General features: G+C 36.0%; 4 protein-coding genes across 4 annotated transcripts; 1 reads left to right on the forward strand and 3 right to left on the reverse strand.

The window, feature by feature from the left end:
• Window positions 1-4,916: 4,916 nt before the first annotated feature.
• On the forward strand, window positions 4,917-10,710 carry LOC131957643 (gamma-secretase subunit Aph-1). Its single transcript, XM_059322376.1, has 7 exons — window positions 4,917-5,096; window positions 6,127-6,251; window positions 6,701-6,844; window positions 8,040-8,134; window positions 8,570-8,692; window positions 9,401-9,528; window positions 10,161-10,710. Exons 2-7 carry the CDS (start codon window positions 6,139-6,141, stop codon window positions 10,335-10,337), a joined length of 780 nt encoding a protein of 259 aa, XP_059178359.1. The 5' UTR covers window positions 4,917-5,096; window positions 6,127-6,138; the 3' UTR covers window positions 10,338-10,710.
• Window positions 10,711-11,804: 1,094 nt separating this feature from the next.
• Window positions 11,805-13,434, reverse strand: LOC131957644 (uncharacterized). Its single transcript, XM_059322377.1, has 4 exons — window positions 13,360-13,434; window positions 13,105-13,231; window positions 12,478-12,594; window positions 11,805-12,280 (listed from the first exon to the last, which is right to left on the reverse strand). The coding sequence occupies exons 2-4, from the start codon at window positions 13,229-13,231 to the stop codon at window positions 11,937-11,939; spliced, it is 588 nt and encodes a 195-aa protein (XP_059178360.1). The 5' UTR covers window positions 13,360-13,434; the 3' UTR covers window positions 11,805-11,936.
• A 559-nt stretch (window positions 13,435-13,993) lies between these two features.
• On the reverse strand, window positions 13,994-17,936 carry LOC131957646 (putative ammonium transporter 1). The gene is made up of 7 exons (XM_059322380.1): window positions 17,679-17,936; window positions 16,057-16,510; window positions 15,824-15,913; window positions 15,252-15,479; window positions 14,802-14,908; window positions 14,485-14,622; window positions 13,994-14,164 (listed from the first exon to the last, which is right to left on the reverse strand). The coding sequence occupies exons 2-7, from the start codon at window positions 16,493-16,495 to the stop codon at window positions 13,994-13,996; spliced, it is 1,173 nt and encodes a 390-aa protein (XP_059178363.1). The 5' UTR covers window positions 16,496-16,510; window positions 17,679-17,936.
• Window positions 17,937-20,978: 3,042 nt separating this feature from the next.
• LOC131957647 (uncharacterized) lies at window positions 20,979-22,212 on the reverse strand. The gene is made up of 3 exons (XM_059322381.1): window positions 22,200-22,212; window positions 21,887-22,003; window positions 20,979-21,616 (listed from the first exon to the last, which is right to left on the reverse strand). The coding sequence occupies exons 1-3, from the start codon at window positions 22,210-22,212 to the stop codon at window positions 21,258-21,260; spliced, it is 489 nt and encodes a 162-aa protein (XP_059178364.1). The 3' UTR covers window positions 20,979-21,257.
• Window positions 22,213-22,906: the final 694 nt, after the last annotated feature.

Here is a 22,906-nt window from a genome sequence, read left to right on the forward strand (position 1 = left end):
TCGTAAATTCCAACGTAGCTAGTAATGTGCGATGAAGGTAACTAATGAATATTTCTTTCATTTGGCCATATTTATGGCATATTTTACACAATATAACAGATAATTGAATAACAAATCACAATCCAAGACCAAACCAGTCATAAATATCCTGGAATAAACTTTAAACTACCCCGTTCGAGACAACAATGAGTAAATACAAGCAGCGGCCATGTTTTAAAAACAATAAATTGTCTATTCGCATGTCTTTTGTGTTGATTTTGTGGTTTAATATGATTGTTTTGTATTGTTTTAATATATGCGGGGGGGGGGGGGGGGTCGTCCATAAATGACGTCACACTCGTAGGGGGGAGGGGGGTCCGTATTTTTGTGACGTTGTGTGATGAGTGGGAGGGGGAGGGGTTCAGATGGTGCGACGTCACACATTGCATTTTAAAAAAGCAATGTTACAAAACGAATTATATACGTTATTTTGCGTTTAAAAAAACTGTTTTAATACATTGTAATAACAATTGAGTAAATAATCTATTTTGACAGAGTTCAGACAAGATTTTGGAAAAATATAGCTGTTTAAAAACAATTCAACTGCAAATTTGAGGGGGTTGTAGGCTGAGGTGTGACGTCATTTTAGGGGAGGGGGTCTGGCTTTTTGTGACGACGTGTGACGGAGGGGAGGGGGGGGGGTAAAAATCGTCAATAAAAGCGTGACATCATTTATGGATGACACCCTGTATAGTAATTTTTCTTTTTTTTTTTTTTTAATATAGTTGACATGAATGACTAATAGATCTTATCAGACTTAATAGTGTGCATCCAAGACCACAACAATTGTTGGGAGGTCGAACTTTTAAACACTTTATTTGCAGTAAGCAAATCAATATTAGATCGCTCATAAATGACATCGCTCTTAAGATAGTAATGATAGCGTGCATTATTACAGAACAAACATATGAACATATTGTTTCAGATAGAAATTGTGATTTGTGGTGGGGAGAGGTTGAGTAGAACTCAGCGATGTGATTTTGGAGACGGGTCAGGTTTTTTTTTTTTCGTGAAAACGGGATGGTTGTGGGAGAAAGACCAGCTGTAGAAGTATGACGCGTCATTCATTGGTGATCCATTTTCTCAGTGGGGACGAAAGAACTATTAAGAAGGGTCAAGAAATCTAAAAAGCTTGCCGAGTCGCATTTATTGAACCCCACCTTTTTCATTCCCCCACTTAGCAGATCGTCACCGAGTTAACGCTCGCACGTGACGTCATGTAGCGATACCGCCGACCGTTAGGCTAATTTTATAGAAAAAACAACAACAAGCACTGCCTTTTTGACGCTTTTGCGACGTTTAATATGATTACATAAGTTGGTGTTCATTAAACAGCCCCTAACACATCTATCACTCGTCCATAAGTACGTAGTTATTTCTGCAAGCTTGCTGTCTTGAGACTTTCGGCCCTTTAAAATGTATTAAAAATGTATAGAACTAGACTACCCATATTAATTAAGCTCCAAAAGAAGCTTGGTGAAAACAGGATGGCCGCCCGATTTTGTAGCTGCTCTGCGCTTTATAAAAAGCACAATAAACGATAAGATGACACTTATATTAAAGTAAATTATAGTTCTGAATCTTGATACATTAAAAGTGATTTTCGGAAATTAAGAGCCAGACAGTCAACATGATATTTCAATTTCAGTCCAAGAAAATAAATTTCCTCAAACGATGGAACATTACTAAATTTTCACGCAGTTTAGCGAAATTGAATTTAAGTATTTACGTCATCTTACAAAGCGCGATAGCCTACTGGTGCTCTAACGCGGCCCATGCTAATGGCCGTATTCCTAACGCCCCGCATTAGACACGGCTTATTCGTCGGCAGGCATTTGGTGGCAAGCCTTTTTGACGGGGATAATGTGTTGCGGACGTTTTGCCGAATGCCTTAAACTAGCAGGCTTGCAACATTTGTGATGATTCGTTTTAAGCAAGGTATACGTATACTAATGCTTATTTATCGTTATTTTGATTGAACAAAGCATTATAGAGGTTCTCCATCAACCACCTAGGTATTTTTCCCCGTTCACCTCCTTTCATGAGACCGACACGTCATAAATTGCAAAGCCGCCTGAGTTGACGTCACAAATCTTCACTCACTCCCGTAGCAAATCATATGTGACATCATTTATGGACAACCCCATATCACTCACGTGTGTACTTGATACTGACAATTTAACAACAAAGGATAACCAACATGTGTCTGGCAGGTGGAGACTTGCGATCGACCATAATGACAACACGCACTTAAGGGGTGGACTGGCTCATTGTTTTAGATGATGTTTTACGAGGGAAGCTGGTGGATAATACATTTTGTCTCTCTGTATATATAAATGATGACAAATGATTTAATGTTGTCAAAATTATGGTTAGAGATCTTAGATAAGGCGGAGTGAAGCGTAATTTTTTACATTATGACTTGTGACATTGACAACAAAAATATGACGGAGTTTGGGGTTTAATTAAGGTAAAGAGAAGCAAAAAATGTCATAAGTTACGATAGAATCACTAATTGATGAAAAGAAAAACCTAAAATGAAAATAGTGAACTTTCAAACAAAAAGAAAAAACTCAAACTATATAGTAATAGTAAGATCAAATTAACATTAGTAAAAAAAAACGTGATTTAATACATGAATACAAGTTGCATCTCACAATGCTTCTAGAATTAATAAAGTTGTTTGTTAGAAAATTCAGTTTTTAAAGAGCAGAATTTTAAAAAATGCTTTGTAATACGGACTATACAACAAGACAATCATATTTAAATACATTTTCATACGAATAGAAATAAAAGGGAAGCTACTCTAAATAACAATTTCTTAAGATGGCTGCTGTTTTTAATAGCAAATTTACTATCTCGAACAGGGTTGATAAAAATTAATTTCAGGATATTTAAATTGATTTAACCATAAATGGTGATCTATTATTCAATTATTTATAATATTTTATCAAAATATACGAAAATATACTCATATTTAATGACATATTCATTAATTCACTCTCTCCTACATTACTAGTTTTGGCCGAATTTACGACGCTAAACTAAGATTTTACCTAATAATATTCTATAGACAAACTCACCATAAAAATAAAGGCTGAAAATTGTACTAACATTAAAATAGATCTATTCGACTCTAGCTTCTAGATAGATCTATAATATAGCCTAGATTCTATATTTATATTATTTATTTTGTATTGAGTTGAATGTATTTTTTAGTTGTAGCTTACTTGTAAAAACGAGTGTGAAATACTAATTAGTTCTGCAAGTATAAAAACAGTCAATACATAACATGACCTTTGTTACCAATTAAATTATCTTTCGCTGCAATCCTTTCACAATTTATAATTATCTACATTAATTTAGTAAGAAACAAAGTTAAAAGTTAATACACTGCAATTGTGAATAATAATCTTACCATAAGTTGTAGACCTAGCTGTTTTTATACATGTAGTTCCTTTTCACTAGCAAGTGTTTTTGTAGAGCCCGGACAACCCAGAACAGTTTTTTTTTATTATTGCGCTTTGCCGCAAGGGTGTAGTTCTAGCATCGAGTGATGACATGCCACGCCCATTTTTCTGTTGTCAATAAGATTTTGCACGGTTTGTACCAGAGGAAACATGATGATGAAAACACAAACACTAAACTAGATTCATTGTGTTTGCCTGTACAGACATGTAGAGATCAAAATCGTTTTTTTTTTCCTGTGACTTTTTTTCCGTTTACCGTCCTACCACTGTATGTTTTATAGTAGTTTTATACTAGTCTATATTACCCATAGTAGTTTAGTTTCGATATCAGATCAGATAGATCTAGTATAAGTAAAAGAGATAGCAATTATTAGCAATAACAAAGTATCAATGACCCCTCCCAGCAACACGCTTTTTTAGTTTAGAGGTTTAAAAAAAATTGTACTTATAAGGCCTATTAGCAGTATGTAGAGTGATCCGCTACTTCGTAGACATCGGATGGAGGGAAATTGCACTATGAAAAAAAAAAATAAAAAAAATATATAGGCCTATATAGGCCTATATATATATATATATATATATATATATATATATATATATATATATATATATATATATATATATATATATATAGGCCCTATATATATATATATATATATATATATATATATATATATATATATATATATATATGCTATGTGTGTGTTTTGTGTGTGTGTGTGTGTGCAGAGGTTCAAAGATAATGGTAGTGTTATAGAGTTGCTCTATCACAACCCTACAACACACACACACACATATATATATATATATATAGGCCTATATATATATATATATATATATATATATATATATATATATATATATATATATATATATATATAAATCAATATAACAAAATGATTAACCCCAACCCCAACCCGGCTTGCTATGCGCAGTAGATCTATATGTAAGATTCATTAATACATATCTAAACCTATGCTATAGTATACAGACACGCCATACGTTAAACAGCGATATCAGACTATAATAGAAAACTTTAAGTACTTTTAGATGACAATTTTTAAAGGTGTTGCACAATACCTACTTGGCGATATTGTGAATGTAAATTTACTAGTTAAATTTAAAAATAACACGTAGGCCTAGGCCTAGTCACTTTTGTTAAAATAAAAACTAAAATTTTTCTCTTCATCAAACCATGAAATATGTAAAACAACCGCATTACCATGATAAAATTTATCTTATTGCAACCATTAATTTATAATATAAAGAAATTAACACGATGTAGGCCTAATAAATATATTATTAAAACAGGATTTTAAAAGCCTACTAAATTTAGAATTCAAACTTTGATTTCCTCTCTGTCGTCACTGTGATTTAACTTAGCTTTCGTTTATTAGATTCATCTTTAATATTGACAACAAAAGAACTTCCTACTCAATTTTTGTGCCATACTCTGGACTACACCTAGAGCTACTGTTCTCTTAATAAAATTAATAATTTAACCATAACAGTTATTCTCATATCTTACATTTAGGCTAGATCTAGAACTACTTCTTCCCGTAACAGTCTAACTTAACACAGTACTGAGTAAGTTAAAGTTAGTTAACAGTGCAGTTTAGAAAGTCTAGACTCTAGACTCTAGCTAGACCTAGACTCTAGTCAGTCTACTCTACTGAGTCTACTCCTACCTTACTACCTTACTTTAAAATAATTACTTTAAAAAAATAGGCCCTACTTTTACTATTACATTACTACTCTAGTACTAGAATCTAGATTCTAGTACTAGTTACTTACTAGTAGTAATACTGCTACCACTAGATTATTAGATAGGCCTATATATAGGCCTACTATATTTTAAATATAGAATCTAGATCTAGCTTTCATTAGGCTAGGCTAGGCCTAACCTACTTGAAGTACTTTTTAAAAATTTCTAACTCTACTATTCTAACCAACCCCCCAAACCACCACCATCAATCAAATACAGCCACCATAGTTAGGTCTCAAAGTTCCGCTCCCCCTAAAGTAAAATTATTCCAGTTTGCAGGAGAATTTAAATCAATCAGTGGTTCTTTTTTTTTTTTTTTAAATTGAAAGAAATATAAAACGTACTCTTCGTCACATATCTTAACCCCACATTTCATCCCTTCTTAGCATGCAGTCACTTATGTAACATACAGTCACTTATGTGTCTGTAGATTTTCAGGGCTGAAGTTTTGTTTTTATAAATTGTGATGACTCTGGTATCGATAAAGATAATGTACAGGTTACTAAGAGTCACATCAACGTCCAGCATGTTGACCGAAAGGGTGATGAGGCTGCCGATTTGATTTTGTTTGTCATCAAATGTATGGCACATTGTTAATAATTGGCAAGGAAATTATTCTTTATTAAAAAAAGGAATAATCTTACTATTTAAGAAATATAAAAATCAACAACAACTAATTGTTTTCTTTATTATGAAATCAATTATAATGGGTAAACAATTACTATCATTCATTTCAAAATTTGAGGCTTAGTTGACATAAGGTAGATCAGAATAATCTAATTTTTTAAAGTCATGCCACATTACTACATATAGTTAGACTTATTTATTCCCTTAAATTTTCTTCTTTAACAGGAAAACATCAAGATGACTATGATGGAATTTTTCGGTTGCAGCTTCATAGCATTTGGACCACCTTTTGCTTTGTTTCTCTTTACCATTGCTAGAGATCCCATGCGAGTCATTGTTCTCATTGCCAGGTAATGTGTCCATGTCTTGTTAAAGTATCCTCGTCATTTTGAGGTAATGTGTCCATGATTTGTTATATTGTCAATGTCAGGTAACATATAAATATCTTGTCATGGCCAGGTAAAATGTCCTGTTTTATTATTATTATTAAGTTACATGTCAATGTCTTGTCATTGCCAGGTGAGGTGAACATGTTGTGCCTATGGCTTCTCGTAACATGATTATTTTTCTAGAATTGTTTTTTAATTTAGACTTATTTGAAAATAATGTATATATAGTATATAGGGTCACCAAAAGAATGTAACATACATATATACATATATATAAAGGCCTATAGTCAAATAATTGTTCTGACACTATACTATATAGGTTATATAGTTGTTTTTTACTCTGAAATAATTAATTTTTCGATATCAGCCTTATATATCAATGACTAATTGGTAATTACTTTTTGTTTCAGTTCATTTTTCTGGTTGCTAGCGCTACTGCTGTCATCCATACTGTGGTTTGCTGTTGTCCCGTTGAGGGAGACACTAGCGTTTGGGCTTGTGTTTTCTGTCCTCTTTCAAGAGGGCTTCAGGTTTCTTTTCTACAAAACTATGAGGTAAAAGTTAATAATTTCTTTTGTTTTCAATGCATGGTTTCAGAAGTAAACAAAAATAGCCATAAATTCTATGTGATAATTTTTATTACATTTCATGGATTGCTTGAAGTGAATTAATTTGATATTTAATCTGTTATTTGAGATGGAGTTATTGTAAAAACATTTAGTCCTAGTAAAAGGGGCATAACTGCCAAAGCCAGATGATTGTGTCATGAAATAAATTTAAAATATCACAATTTACCCTATGCAGTAAATTTGTCTGTATGACTAACATAAGAGTATAAAATATGGAACAACAATTTTAAAAAGTTTAGTTTAAATACATAAAACAGTTTTACAAAATTGTTGTTGATCTAAATTAAAACAAGTTAATTAAAAAGTCTAGTGACATTTAAGCGCAATTTCCTTATGTTATCTAAAAATAGCTCTGTCGTAGCGTAAATCAAGAGCAGGGTTAGTAAAACCATTGGTTAGTTATTAAAACGTTTTTTATTAATTTTTTTCAGTATTTTACATGTTTTATTTACAATGGAGTTACATGACTAAAAACCATTGCGCGCCTAGCTACTGAACGTGATGACGCAGCCATTGAACGTGATGGCGCAGCTATTGAACGTGATGACGCGTGTGGTGTGGTTGGAAAAAATGCCTACTAATTCGGTCCAAATTTTAATTAATTAAAAAAAATTTTTGTGACCGAACGAAAGGATATTTTTGAAAACTTTCTTAGACAATATTGTTCTAAATTATGGCAGGAATCGATTGGTACATGTTTCAAGTCGCTAAGTGGTCTGGTTGCCGAGATATGGGCCAAAAACTGCTTTTTTTCGAGGTTTTTTGGCTTTTCCGGGAAATCCATGAAAGAAGCCCGTAATTTTTATGGCCTATGTTCATCCTTGTAACTTGCTTAACATAATTGCTTTTGGAACTAGTCATGGATATTGCTTCGTTGAGGAGGAGATACGACTTAAAGCTGCGGACACACATCCATCCATCCATCCATCCATTCATTCATACATTCATACATCCAGAAATGACGGGTTAATAAACGCAATTCTCCAGAATGGAAATTGCGCTAAAAAAATCTACTCACATATAATATGAATTTTTAAATGTAGAAAACAAATGCTGGCTAAAGAACAGAAAATACCAATGGTGTACCTATATATCATACTGTTAATTCTGATTATTTCAGGCTGGCTAACGATGGGCTGCTAAAAGTGAGTCAACAGACTGAAGATCAACATGTGACGCCAAAAGATTTCTCAAACAAACATATAATGGCTTATGGTAACTTTTAATCACTTAGACTCATACAGCTTACGGTCACTGCAGCTGTAGTTTTTTAAAAATATCACGGTTTTTAAAATGAAAAAGGTCCACTGTAGGTTATTTTTAGGTTCTCAAAGTTGTATGTAAAATTTTAAACTAAAATGCGTACTTTGATTAAATGTGGAGGTCGGCATGGTCAGGTTGGTAACCTTGATAATAGCTAAACTGAAATAGCTGGGGACAGCAACCCATCTAGGAGAGAAAACAACTGCTGCATCTTGAACAAGGGTTATGGAAGCAAATCCAGAAAAAAAAGCAGGCTGAAATTACCCGTATGGGGCATAACGAGTTGGCACGTAATAGTTAATTGTGTTGGAGGAAATCCCTTACAACATTACAATTAATAATGAAGAAGATGAATTAAAATGTTTTTTACCACCTTTTGTGATTTAGTTTCAGGACTTGGTTTTGGAGTTATATCTGGTGCCTTCTCCATTGTTAATGTACTAGCCGACATGACCGGACCTGGTACTATTGGAATTTATGGCGATTCTAAATTCTTTTTCTGGAGTTCTGGTAAGTATACACTTTAACCTAAAATAATTCCCTTGTAGATAATAGTGGAAATAATGATTTTTGTTCGTCATGGCGTTTTTCATTTTAAAATATTTCAAATTACTGACAAGGACCTTAAAGGACCTTGCTCATAATAGAGCAGTAAATGGAGTGGCTTTGAGTAGATTAATATTTCCCTGATGAAAATGTAAGGGGGTAAGGTTCAGTAAGGTTCACCTGGTTCTGTGACCATCGGCATACGAAAGGATAGTGTGGTCAGCACTATGTCCAGCCGCCTTTACTTTCCCTAATGTGACTCAGGTACCGATTTGAGCTAAGTAGACTCAGGGACATTCTATTGACTTGAACCCGGAATCGAACTCAAGATTTTCTTGTCATATGATCTACTATTAATCCACACTGTCCCCAAGATGAAATTGTGGATGCCTCACTCTAGTGACAGTGTGGTTGGATGGTAGAGTGCATGACGACTAACCCGTAAGTCTCTAGTTCGGATCTCAAGTAGCTCTGATGCATACCTGATTCATTTTTTGGGAAAACTAACACAGCTGGGAATAGTGCTGACCACACTATTTCATTATATACTGTGGTCATTGAAAAAGATTAACTCCACTTTATATCCCTCTTTTGTTTTGAGTAGCCTACATGGGAAAAGGATATAGTTCACTCTAACATATTTTTGAGAGTTTAATTACATTTTTTTTTCAGCCTTTCTGACTCTGTGCTTCATTTTATTGCACACTGCCTGGGGTGTAATTTTCTTTGCTGCACTAGACAAGAAGCAGTACATTCCAGTTGCTGGTGTAGTCTTGGCACACATGCTCCTATCATGTTTGGTGAGTTACCTCCCTTTGTACATATTTGGTGGGTTGTCTCTCTTTGTACATATTTGGTGGGTTGTCTCTCTTTGTATATACACGTTTGGTGAGTTACCCCATGTTCTGAGTCATAGGCTGATAAATAGAGCAGGAGCGACCCTCCCCAAACTCTCTCCTATATTTTTGTATTTATCAGTAAGGGTTGAAATGATATCTTCAGCGGAAGTGGGCTAAGTAAAAGTAAAATAAAGTTCCCCTTTCAAACCTAATGGTCCATGGAGCAAATGAGCTCACCTATATATTACGGAATGGCTTGGCCTAGCGATAGAGCTCTATACTTCTAACCCGAAAGTCAGAAGAGTGTCCTGAATCTACTCAACTCTGATGGGTACGTGACTCATATAAGGGAAAATAAAATTAATTAATTAATCCACGTTCCTTATCTGAACTCTAGTCTAGTATGGACATCCCGGTCTCTTAATGTTAGTTTTACTACTTTTTTCTGACTTGTATTTCTGATTTTGTGACCTCTGTAATAAAAGGGAAGATGAAGTCAGTCACATCAAGTTAAAATCATTATGTAACCTGTTTGTTTTAAACATTTTTTTTTCACTTATATGTTAAATTATATGACAAACTGTTTATTTCAGACTTTGCTGAATCAACAGAGCGGTGAACACAACTCTGTTATTTACTTGTCCAACATTGTGCCAGCTTATTTGATTTTAGTCATCTCCATAATAGGCGCCTTCTACTCAGCTGGCGGCTCACTACGCAACATGAAGGCAGCCCTCATTTGTAGAAAAGGGAGGTACCAGATTGATTAAGTTCCAGATTTGTTGCAGTATATTGTCTATGATTGGTCATATATTCCCACCATTTTAGTTTAAAAATTGAAATAGAGGTAAAACCAGAACAAATTAAAAATTAAATTATTATGCATGTTTTAGTTTCTAGTCATGTATGAAATAAAATTTAACACTACTTTTTATTTTGAATCAAAGGATGATAAGCTATGTTTAGGTAAGTTTTGTCTCGGATCAGTCCAAACCTTAAGGTAAAGAACACAGCAAAACTTAGAAACATATTCCATTTGAATGCTGCTCTTTGTATATTAAATGCTATTTGTACTCACTCATTGTTATTTTGCTGCTACCATTTGATAACACAATGTAAATAAAATAATGAATGACTTGTTTTTATATCCCAATCTTGATGTCAATTTGATATGTAAATGAAGTTCTTATTTATGAATTTGTTTTACTTTTTATCAACATTCAAATGAACTTTTTGATATTTTTTTTTCAATGCAAAATATAGCATGGTATTTTACTTTCATTAAATTGCTTTAAAACCTTTATTTAATTTTGTTTTCAATAGTTAATAAGTAGAAAAGCAGTTATTAACAGGTCACTGTTGAATTTATCAAATTTCTTTGTAGGGCAGGTTAAGTATTTGCATTTAGGGTACATTTTTCTTCATTCTAAATGAATATTCAGAATCCATAATAGACTATTGGTTTTGTTATGGTAGATTAAGCAAGATAAGCAACAGCAACAAGTTGTAGAATTTGAATTATGATGTGTAACATTCTATTCAGTCCTATTTTCTATCAGTAGTACTATTTGTAAATGAAACAAATTTACAAAAATCACTGCATTGTGTAGAATATTTCTTTGGAGGAGCAATTGTCTTTTCTGAATCTTAAGCAACATGGCTAAGTTCTATGAAGGCTACATAAAATTGTTTTAAAGTCAAATATTTTAGCCACTTAACATTTTGTTATCAGTAGCCTACAATTAAAGAATTAAGTGCATTTAATGCTAATTCTAGATTTAGTTAATTTTCCTAGTAAATGTAACTTAGCCACTCAACCTATGTACTTTGAAAAGCTACTAGTAATATAGGTGGTTATGCAGTGCATAACTATACAACCACTTTCACTTGAGATTGAATAAAGTCAGAAATACTTTAGAAGTTTCACAACTGTATAGATCAAATAATTTCAAAGATTTGTAGTACAAATAAATTTATTTCACAATAGGTAAAAATTGCAGTTTATAAATACATTGATTTAAAATTAGATTTGTGAATTAAAAGATTTGCAACTTAAATTTGAAATTTAAAATTAACCTAACATACAATAAAAATGTTTATAAACATCCATATTTCACAAAAAGCTCTGCCAAAGTTACATCTTAAGCCTTAATATGTAGACTTAAAACTAAAAACAATTGTAAAATTTGCAACAAAATGTAAAATTAGAGATTCTTAAAAGGATATGATATATAATCTTAAAAAACTTACATTACATGATTATATAGTCATTCTATGCACAATTAAAATAATGTAGATTTAAAATCTCTTTAGACACGCTTTACAGGCTTCTTAACCAGTTTTAACCAACGCCAGCATGATTCTAAACTTTATAAAGCAGTCCTCTCCATGGGTTCTAAGACAACTCCGTTGCCCTCATCAGCAAGATCCAGCACTTTGTTGATGACGCCTAGCTGGGACATGACACTTCTCTTCCCCCAGTTGGACTTTGGCTCCTGTCTGCTTGTCTGGGAGGATAGTGGCGGCAGTGAAGCTGGAGAGATGGAGTCTCTGATTCTGTCAAGTTCATCCCACGTTTTTACATTGCGTAGTCTGTTGATGGAGTCTAGTTCAACCACAGAGGGGGTGATGTGAACTTTGTGTATCCCCATGACCTTTAACTCTGGATGTTCGTATGGACCCTCGTCTTTCACATAAATGCCGTTCTCAAATGCTGAAGATTAAAAACAATTGTCACTGATTAGGTAGAATCTAAATACTAAAATTACAACTTATAGATCATTGATGCAAGGGAAAATTTAATAGCAGTGATTTATAGTTTAATTTTTAAAATTCATTACAGCTTTATATTAAACTATATATAACTTCTATTTTGATAACTGGAGCAGTTTATTTGAAAAAAAATTAAACCTTGCTCCACTTGTGAGAGTTGGCCATTTTCCACCACAGCCAAAATCTTTTCAGAGTACCCATGTCCATAGGCATCCATCGGGTAGGCAGGGCCACCATGTTTTGGGATATCCAGACCTGGAAATTTCAATACCAATGATTACCAATATATACTGCCTGTTATAGTAACTGTTATAATAAACTTTAAAAAAAATTCAGTTTGGCGTTAACAGATAAGCCTATAGCTTGATGACATTGAACGTACATGTTTACTGCAAATAAATTGGAGAGAATGATATAGGCAGACCCACCCTCCAGAATTGTCTGTGAACTTAAAGTTAATTATTTATAAATTATTATAATTATTCAATAGTGACATCAGGTAGGGCTTCATCCAGTGTTGGTGTTGTGAATGAGGGTTTGACCCCCACCTGCTCTAATCATTTCGCATTTTCGTTTTGGTATAAATAAACCCTCTCACTAATTAGTGACTAAACTGACTTTTAAATATTTTAAACTGGTCACCTTTGTACACTATTTAAGCAAAGCTTATAGTAGAGTTGAAGTACCTAGATAAACATTGACCCTACTGTGAATATAATTATTCACCTTTAAAAAAAAATTAGTGAAAAATCTAGATTCTCTAACCCTTGAGCTCCATTTCAGGAGAAACCCTAAAGAGTTTAGTAAGTTTCAGAAAGCCAAACACCAAAAACATCGTTCCAAGTGTCCAGATAAAAAATGTGCACACTCCGGCCAACTGCCATGCCAGCATCTAAAAAATCAGATGCAAGCTATTTAGTACTAAATACAACTTAAGAAAGAAAAACAGGCATTAAAATAATGTCTAAAAAATCTGATAAAATTTAAAGGGAAAGAATGCAATAAAATCAAATTCCTTACACATCCTGAATGCTTGTCCCATGCTACTAAAATACCAGTGGGATATTTGACAAAGGCGACACTTAGAGCACCCCAGGCACCGCCTCCGAAATGGACTGCAATAAAAAAAAAATTAAACCATTTTATGAACTATTCTTTGGCTTTAATAAAAAGCTTGCAGGCGTAATGCATTTATTCCTCAAGGACTAGAAAACTACCAATGCAAGTTCTTTGAAAACAGCGGGGTGTTTACCTCCCACAGCGTTCAAAGGGTCATCGATCTTCATCTTGAGAACAAGAATCTCGATACAGTTCATGATGATGGCGCCAACAAAACCAACGATGACAGCACCCCAGGGTTTCATAGAGTTGCACCCACCACAGATTGCCACCTGAAATTGCAAACATTTGATCAACAATTTTGTTGACTCAAATTTGAATACAATTTTAGACGGGCAATAAATAGTTACCATGCCAACGAAAGCTCCGTTGATGACACTATGCACGCTCCAGTGGTGACCAAATAGACCCATCCTTAAAATTTTAAATAGAATCTATATTTAATCAAGAATTTGGATGAAAATGTACTTAATTTAAAAAAAAAACTTTAAGCAGAAAGCCAATATTAAATAAAAAAAAGTTAAAATACGATTCACTACCTGTGGGCAAACATGGAGGTGAAGGCTCCCATACTGGAGGAGATGGCAGTGTTGAAAGCGGCCATGCTGATGGCGGCACCATCTCCTGGTTCAGTTATGTGACCTTGGGAGGCAGCGTTGAAGGCCATGAACCCAAACACAAGCACGAAGGCACCAATGCCAGCAAGCTGTCAAGAGGTATTGAAGATTATAATAGTCCAACTACACCTTAAGTACAGTGTTTCTTCCAGACTTTTTTCTCTGGGGGGGGGGGCACTTGAAATCTTCGGGGGGGGGGGGGGGCGGTAAACTTTCTTCGGGGGGGGGGGGCGGACACTGTTAAAAATATATATTTTCTATATAAAATATATAAATTTCATTTCGTTCGGGGGGGGGGGGGGGGCGGTAAAAATTTTTCGGGGGGGGCTTTGCCCCCCCGAAAAGATGCCTGGAAGAAACTCTGCTTAAGTAAAAGAGTAAACTTGCACATAGAAGAGTCTATACATACTGGAACTGAATGTCCTCTGATTGGAATAACGGCTCCAGTCTCTTTATGGAATCTTCCAATACGTGGACCAAGTAACCAGGCACCAACAAATGCCGTAGTTCCACCCACAAGATGGACAACACCGCTACCACCAAAATCCTGGGTAAACATTTAAAGATAAAACTGAAAAAATTCACAAAATTCATACTTAATGGATACTAAATCTGAAGCCTTAAAGTCGTGGATATGGAAAGATTGAAAGACAATTTGAAGGAGTAAACCAATGGTGACCGAGTAACTGTTATAGGATGCATAAATTATCTCCCTAGTAAACCTACCTCGTATTTGACATGCATGATTTTGCCATCAATGTCGAAATCATGTCCAATGTGAAGGAAGCCGTACTGTGACCATCCCCAACGACTACACAATGGGTAGACAAAAGCTGAAATAAAAAGTTCATTTGTTTTTCTTATTGGCAACACAAATCAGTTTTACAAATGAAGACAAGCCCAAATAAACTAAATATAAACATGTAGACTAAGTACTTGTTTTGATCCAACAGCAGGACTAGTTTTATCAAGGTTCTGCTTTATACATGGTAAACATACAAAAGTCATTCAGCAATTTACTCCGTTGACTTTACATTCCAAAGCTATAGTCAGTAGATATCTTACAGAGAACGGACTCTGCCCTTTAAAAAATCTCTTGAGTATTTATCCGAAACAAACTCACCGGTTAGGCAGAAGCTGTAAATCAAGTAAGAAATGTGAGTTACAATATCTTACCAGTCAAAACGAAGCTGTAAATCAAGTAAGCGACAAATTCACATCTCTCAGCCAAAGCCCCAGACACAATGGTGCAGGAGGTTGAAGCGAACATAAGCTGGTAGAAGTAGTTGGACATTTTCTCATTGGGCACGTAGGACGACGCAAAGTCAAACCAGCCAATGAATCCGTTGCCGTAACCGTAAGCAAATGCCCAGCCGATAGCCCAGTAGGATATGCCTGCAACGACTAATAAAAATCACTTAAAGTTAGTATATTTATGACAATGTGCCAATGTAACGATAAAATGGACTAGTACACTAAATAGTATAAACTGAAATAGTTTAAAGCGTTCACAGATGAGACTTATAATATACATGTCTAGAAAAACATTAAGTTTTGGTTACGTGAAAACATTTTCCCCACGGAACGTGTTTTTGCGAAGTTTTCCTATACATATATACTTGTCATACATGTAAACGTGGTGTTCGGATTGACTACCATCTGTAGAAAAAAGCTTATGGGTGGGGGCAATCATGCTACGTTTTTTGCAATGTGAAACGGTATTAGCTCTAAACTATTTGCCTACTTACAGCCATCCAAGTAGTTCTTGAGGATAATGTTTTGGGTGTTCTTGGCTCTGACACTGCCGGCTTCGATAAAAGCAAAGCCCATGGTCAACACTGGAAGAAATGAGTTTAAATGTTTGAAATTTCATTAAAAAATAACTTCGAGAAAATGGGAAGTACAATCATTCTTTAATTCAAACATGAAATAGATAATATCTTAACAGTGGCTGAAATTTATGTGTACAAGATAAACTTACAGAGAATCATGATACTAAAGACTATCTGGTAGAACTGGTCTATGTTGAGAGTCAGGGCGTCGAAGCGGAAGTTGAGCTCAGCTAGACTCCTCATTGTAGATTCTGATACGTTGTCCGTAAAATAGCCGGATGACGTGGTCGAAATATTTGGCGCCGTAGAAAAAAGACTGGGTGCCAGGGTAGTGCTTTGTGCTCCGGAAGTGTAGCTTGGTGCCACTGTAGAAGCGCTAGGTGCCCCGGATGTGAAGCCTGCCGTTGAGGTGGAGTAGCTGGGTGCCCATGTTAAGCTAGCAGACGGCAAAGTTGAATCGCTGGACGACACTGTAGGATTGCCAGGCGTCGTGAAATTGCTGGGGTCCAAGCCACTGAACACAGCTGTTAAATTACTGACCACCCAGGTAGAGTTGATGAGCAGTCCAGTCATGTTGCTGAAGGCCATCGTGCAGACCTTGATCTGATATTTTAAATAAAAGACTTAAGTTCTAAACTACAGAATATGTTTTGTACTATAGGAAAAAATACATTAGTTCAGAACTATAAATATTCTTTGTAAAACAACGACCAAGTTCTCAACTACAGAGGGATGTCGACGCGGTCAGATCGGTTAAGCTCATGGTTGCTTAACCGAATAATCGATTTCGAAACCCCGGTTCGATAGAAGCAGAGTTTCTACCGCCCCCCCCCCCCCCGAACGAAATGAAATATATAGAAAATATATACGTTTGACAGTGTCCGCCCCCCCCCCCCCCCGGAAAGTGTTGTCCGCCCCCGAAATTTTAAATTGCACCCCCGGAGAAAAGTCTGGAAGAAACACGGGATAGAAGAGCCAACTCTAAAATCAAGTAACTGATGTAGTTTGTTATTGGTTGAACAATGGCTATGAAAGAAAAAAAAAACAGGCTCAAATCGGAGTTAACGGCCAATATGTCGCATAACAAGTTGACACGCAACAGTTAACTGTGTTGGAGGGAATCTCTTCCAACACTAGAATTAAGGACGAACATGAAAGTATAGACATGAAGTAGAAATCTGCGAGGGCAATGAAGATAGTAGCATCAATGCATGGATTATCTAATGCGATTCTGTACAATTTAATAAGGAAATGTGACCACAACACTAGTTTCCTACAGGTGTTGCATAATGTCCTAAATAATATTGTACATGACAGATCGCCAGCAGAAGCTCTACTTTCTGTATTCAGAATACACCCCAGGTTTTAACTAACGCAGAAATCTAGCTATAAGTACACACAAAATTTACTGAACAAACGATAACTTTCAGACTTTTATTACTCTGGTTAACTTACAAGTTGACATTTGGTCAGTACATTTGTTTGTGATTAAAGCACTTGGGTGCTCAGAGCAATTTTTAATTTTAGTCTTTTTAAAAAAAACAAACAACCTCTGCAATAAGGGTGTTGCTTTACTGGTAGTAAAGCAAAATATGACTTGCTAATGTCAATATTAACCCTACGCCAAGCCTAGTCCTACCATACGCCAAACCCTCAATTTCTAACCATAAAACTAGACGAGATTACAATACTACTAACAACCCAACACACCTATTTTCGGACATCGATATCCTTAATCATCCCAATAATGCAATAAAAACTTTTAACTTACCTTGTATTACACTCTGATTACAAATATCAAAATGTAATTAGTTTATTAATTGTCTGAATGAATTCAAACAGAAAGGAATGGCTCCAAAACTCCAAAAGACCAAGGAATGCTTGGAACCTTTTAAGTCATCAATGATCGAGTCATATCTGTTTGTACTGATCAAAGTCAAAGTCCGCATAAAAATATCTCTGCTGAAGACACGTGGTAGAAACTGGTCCAGTAGCGGACAAATCCAGGTAGAGAAATGGCTGGCTGAAGACCTTCCCAGGTGCGCGGGTGTCTCGAGAATAGCCTAAGTAAATCGGATAGAGCGTTTATATACTGATGGCGTTTTTTTTTTAGTTGAGGGGGGTCAGTATGACACTGGGTCTACACACTTAGTAAAATGTGTGTTTGGGTAGGGGGGTGTGGGTGGGGGGGTGTTAACACACTTGTCTTACTTTCTTTTCGCCTCTGGTTGTTTAAGTTCAGTGAGCGCTCCATTAAAAACGTGCAAAGTGAAACTATGATAAAAACAAAAATACTTGAAGTACGTCATTCCCCTCCCTCCCCCCCTCCATCTCTCTCGAGATCGGACAGTCAAGGCTCAAATAATAGAAAAACCAGTTTCAACCGATTGAATTGCGTGGTTTCGTTATTGTGTACCGTTCACCTCACCCCCCCCCCCCCCCCACCCCCATTATTTACACCCTGTCCAGTAGGAAGGTCGACTTCGCAAGTCAGTCATGCGTGACCGGGCCACTGAAAACAATTGTGACACGGTTTAAATGGCCTACCGTTTGACACAACTGCGAGGAGACGGACGGTGGGAAGCGGGCGGGGGGGGGGGGGGGGGGGGGCGAGTAGGTGTCCCCCTCCCCCGGTCATTTTTTTTACTGATGGCTAAGTCTACTCAAGCGTGACGGTACAGTTTCCCCGCACCTTGAATATTGGCCTTTTTTGACATTTTCTTTTTGAAAACGTACAAGGGGGGGGGGGTGTCAAAGCACTCATCCCCCACTCCCCTTCCCATCGACGTTAAGTGTGAATGTTCAGCCTTGAATGACGTCATGAGCTACACACTCAACATGTGCTCTGAGGTGACCAATACACACACGGGCTGGTCACTAGTAATGGTTCTTCTAATAGACCATAAAGAAGGATAAATGGCAATTATCATATTTATGAGGAATAGCCATTAGCCTATAAACGAGAACTGGTTGTTATAATTTAAACTAAGAAGAATCCATCAGTTAACTATCAAACGTATATAACCAAGGACTGACCATTAGACTATAATCAAGGATTGACCATTAGACTATAATCAAGGACTGACCATTAGACTATAATCAAGGATTGACCATTAGACTATAATCAAGGACTGACCATTAGACTATAATCAAGGATTGACCATTAGACTATAATCAAGGACTGACCATTAGACTATAATCAAGGATTGACCATTAGACTATAATCAAGGACTGACCATTAGACTATAACAAAGAGCTGAACATTAGACTATAACCAAGGACTGACCATTAGACTATAACAAAGAACTGACCATTGGATTATAACAAAGAGCTGAACATTAGACTAACACATGATAGGTGGGAGGGGACGATGGACGTGCTCCGCATAGCTCCCGACCCCACAATAGGGAAAAGATGCCCTAAAGAAACTGGTGTATAAGTGTATAGAATGTATGAATTACTCTACAGCCCTTGTGTTCAATGATTGAAATCGAAATGCTGGTTTGCTCAGATAATCTATATATATAATTCTCTTCTGGGAGCCGTTAGAAAACAAGCTGCAAGCGCCTCCTTGCAGTCCCCTCTCTTTCTCTCTATCACTATCACTACCACCCCCACCCCACCCCCACATTGTCTGGTGAGTTGTGGTCACGCTAAATGTTTACAAAGCTAAATGTTTACAAATCGTAGAGCTGTAGAGCCGAGTTTCTATTAGGGGCAGATAATTTAGTTAGATTTTAAACTTACAGGAGGTAACTAAGAAATAACTAAGAGGAGGCTGCTTTCACGGGGGGGGGGGGGGGGGGGGGGGTAGGGTCGGGGTTAGTGGAAGGGGGGGGGTTAGTGTTTTAAAGCAAATATTTTCAGTGGCAGCATTGGTACTGTTGAATTCACAAATTATGAATTACTGAAAAGTAGAAAATAAAACAACTAAATAGCGGCGTATGATACGCTGCGGGTCGGCTCGTTACATAATAAAAGCAAATTGTAATTATAAACAATTCCAATGTAGGCCTCTCTGTCAATTTATTTTTCATTTCTTCTCTGGCTAAGCTATAAAGACTTCAAAGTCAAGTAAAGTATAAACTGTAAGTAAAATTTACAAAGTATTTTTTCCAAATAAATATAACTTGGAACAGTTTTCCATGAACAAATTATTCATACTAATGAACGTATCTGATCTAATTTATAACCCAACGCCTGCATTCCGGGGAGAAAGTTCGTGTGCAACGTGTATTTTGTGTGCGCGGTTTTCTAAAAGTCTTATGCGTTTTTTATAAAATGACTGCGCGGCAGTTGAAAATGACTGCGCGGCCTCGCATATTAGAGTGGACATAGCCCCTCCTCTCCTTTAAAAGGGATGAACTACTCAGTGCAGAGAGTCAAAGTCTGAGCTAGTTTTATAGATTTTAAGTATTTAAAGACGACACACTCATCTTGGCCCACGTTGTCCGTGTTTAAAAAAATAACCCAGGAATCATTTTAATTAAAAATTCTATCGAATTAAATTCTATTAGTTACTATGTAGCCTAATAATTGCTAGCTTCGGGTTAATTTTTAGAGTGACAGACGATGTCTCTAGACCACAATTGATTATCTTTTCCATTTTGTGCTCAAGACACCTTGGGGCGGTCACAGAAAGCCCCTTTTCAATATACCGGAATTTTATTTTTATCAGCTTATAACTGCACCCGCCATAGTTTGGAGAACTCCCCTTACAGAAGTTTGATACAAATGGCTTTTTGCTTTAGTTTCTTTAGCTTGTTTTTAAAATAATAAAGGCTGCTGGTGTTAACACCCAAATCTTGACGGATTCTAGCAAATCTTTCCAGCTTGGTTAAACCTGAAAGTTTCCATCCTCGCTGGTATAGCGGGGGAGGGAGGGAAAGGGGAGTCGCCATTGAACAAATACCCGTAGAATTAGCAGAGTGTAACGTTGCTGAGTAATCGACAACAGCCATACAAATTGACAAGAAATATAAAAAAAAAATAAAAAAAAAACCCAAGTAGTTCATAAATGTTTTATTTATACAATTTTAAAATGCAGTAGGTATATAAAAAAAATTCTGAATATAAATTGCATTGTAGTCACCTGGTTATAAGAATTTGAGAGTCAAGTTAAAAAAATTCTTCAACACAACAAATGTTCAAGATAATTTCAGCATGTATACCGAAATAACAGTAAAATGTAAATATTTTAATCTAAAAAATAAAACTTAGCCCTTGTTAAAATTAGCATTGTAATTTCTAAAAGTATAAAACCGTAAATAAAAATTGAGATCTTCAAAATTGTATACAGTTAAAAATTTACAGGAAAATTTAACCAGCTTAAATTTTAACATGATTAAGTTTACAAAGCTGTCCTTTCCATGTGTTCCAGACCTATGGTATTCCCAGGCTCGTCTGCGAGATCTAAACCTTTGTTGCTGATGCCAAGTTTAGACAGGACATGTCCTGGTCCCCACTTTGACTTCTCGCTTGCGTGCTTGCCCGTGTGCTTGCTCGTGTGAGAGGACTGCGGTAATGAAGCAGGCGAGATGGATTCGCGGATTCTGTCTAGTTCCTCCCAGGACTTCACTTCTCGTAGTCTGTTGATAGAGTCCAGCTCTATCATGGAGGGGGTGGTGAGGACGTTGTGTATGCCCATGACCTTGAGCTCGGGGTGCTCGTAAGGTCCTTCGTCTTTCACGTAGACGCCGCTTTCAAAACCTGCGAGGACGAGCGAGAAGTTATCAAGTTAACATGAAATAAATACGTCAAACTTAGCACTACCATATAAAAATTAACTGCGATTTTGACAAGAATCACAAAAATGTACAAAAAATTTGCAAGTATTATCTAGAACTATTTAATAGAATTAGTGCTAGGGAAAATTTAGAACGATTGGTAGCTGGTAAAATAACTGAAAAAAATCTAAGTGGACCAATACTAAAATGACAGTATTCTCATTTTAGACAACAGAAATAAAGCTAAAAATACCTTGATCCAACTGAGAGAGCTGACCATTTTCAACAATTGTCAGAATCTTCTCGAAGTATCCGTGTCCGTAAGCGTCCAATGGGTAGGCGGGGCCTCCATGTTTGGGCACGTCCAGACCTGGAAAAAATATTTAGCAATATAAAAAATGTATACACAATATTTGTTAGGTAGATGCACAATATTCCCTCTTAGCTGCGCAGTAGTTTTGAGCTGCCGTGCAGTGATTTTGTAAAAATAAATCCTTATATAAGACTTCTAGAACAGCGCGCACAGAAAATACATTTTACACTAGCTTTTCTTCCTTAGAGGGAACATTGGTGATGCATGGTTTATACATTGTTAGGTTAATTGAACTTAGTGATTCAGATTTTAAAAAGCCAGTACTTAATGATATCAGGACATTTACCTTTAAGTTCCATCTCAGGAGTGACCCTAAAGATTCCTGCTAATCTGAGACAGCCAAACACGATGGTCATCGTTCCAAGTGTCCAGATAAAAAAGGTGCACACTCCAGCCAATTGCCAGGCCAGCATCTAAAAAAGTTTAATGAAAGAAATTAAGCATTAAACGACATAAAATAGGAAGAATAGCTATGGGCAAATTGAAACCTAAAGTTTCTATTGATGAATCTAAAAAAAAAAGGTAAAACAACTCAAAAATACAAGGGAAATAACTTACGGCTCCTGAGTGCTTGTCCCATGCTACTAAAATACCAGTGGGATATTTGACAAAGGCGACACTTATGGCACCCCAGGCACCGCCTCCAAAATGGACTGGTACAATAAAAGAATAGTAGAAAATTTAAATGCTTGGCAATTAATTTATAATACTAGTGTTAATAGGTTTCTTGGAAAATATTGAAATTCTTGAACGGTTTTAAGTTTACCTCCAACAGCGTTCAAAGGGTCATCGATTTTCAACTTCAGAACAAGAATCTCGATACAGTTCATGATGATGGCGCCAACAAAACCAACGATGACAGCACCCCAGGGTTTCATAGAGTTACACCCACCACAGATT

Source organism: Physella acuta, unplaced genomic scaffold, assembly GCF_028476545.2.
Source record: "Physella acuta isolate Inbredline_101_S28 unplaced genomic scaffold, ASM2847654v3 ptg001251l, whole genome shotgun sequence".
Taxonomy (NCBI): domain Eukaryota; kingdom Metazoa; phylum Mollusca; class Gastropoda; family Physidae; genus Physella; species Physella acuta.

Bases quoted from the DNA above. Each gene is read 5' to 3' on its own strand.
- LOC131957643 (XM_059322376.1), top strand. From the start codon at position 6,139: ATGACTATGATGGAATTTTTCGGTTGCAGCTTCATAGCATTTGGACCA. The intron at 6,252-6,700 runs GTAATGTGTCCA...TTTTTGTTTCAG, and splicing joins GTCATTGTTCTCATTGCCAG to TTCATTTTTCTGGTTGCTAG. The intron at 8,135-8,569 runs GTAACTTTTAAT...TTTGTGATTTAG, and splicing joins CAAACATATAATGGCTTATG to TTTCAGGACTTGGTTTTGGA.
- LOC131957644 (XM_059322377.1), bottom strand. From the start codon at position 13,231: ATGCTGGCATGGCAGTTGGCCGGAGTGTGCACATTTTTTATCTGGACA. The intron at 12,595-13,104 runs GTTAGAGAATCT...TGAAATTTCCAG, and splicing joins TCCTGAAATGGAGCTCAAGG to GTCTGGATATCCCAAAACAT. The intron at 12,281-12,477 runs GTTTAATTTTTT...TTTAATCTTCAG, and splicing joins ACTCTCACAAGTGGAGCAAG to CATTTGAGAACGGCATTTAT.
- LOC131957646 (XM_059322380.1), bottom strand. From the start codon at position 16,495: ATGGCCTTCAGCAACATGACTGGACTGCTCATCAACTCTACCTGGGTG. The intron at 14,909-15,251 runs GTAAGATATTGT...TTTTTATTTCAG, and splicing joins TTACAGCTTCGTTTTGACTG to CTTTTGTCTACCCATTGTGT. The intron at 14,623-14,801 runs GTAGGTTTACTA...ATGTTTACCCAG, and splicing joins TCATGCATGTCAAATACGAG to GATTTTGGTGGTAGCGGTGT.
- LOC131957647 (XM_059322381.1), bottom strand. The intron at 21,617-21,886 runs GTATTTTTAGCT...TCGTCCTCGCAG, and splicing joins GCTCTCTCAGTTGGATCAAG to GTTTTGAAAGCGGCGTCTAC.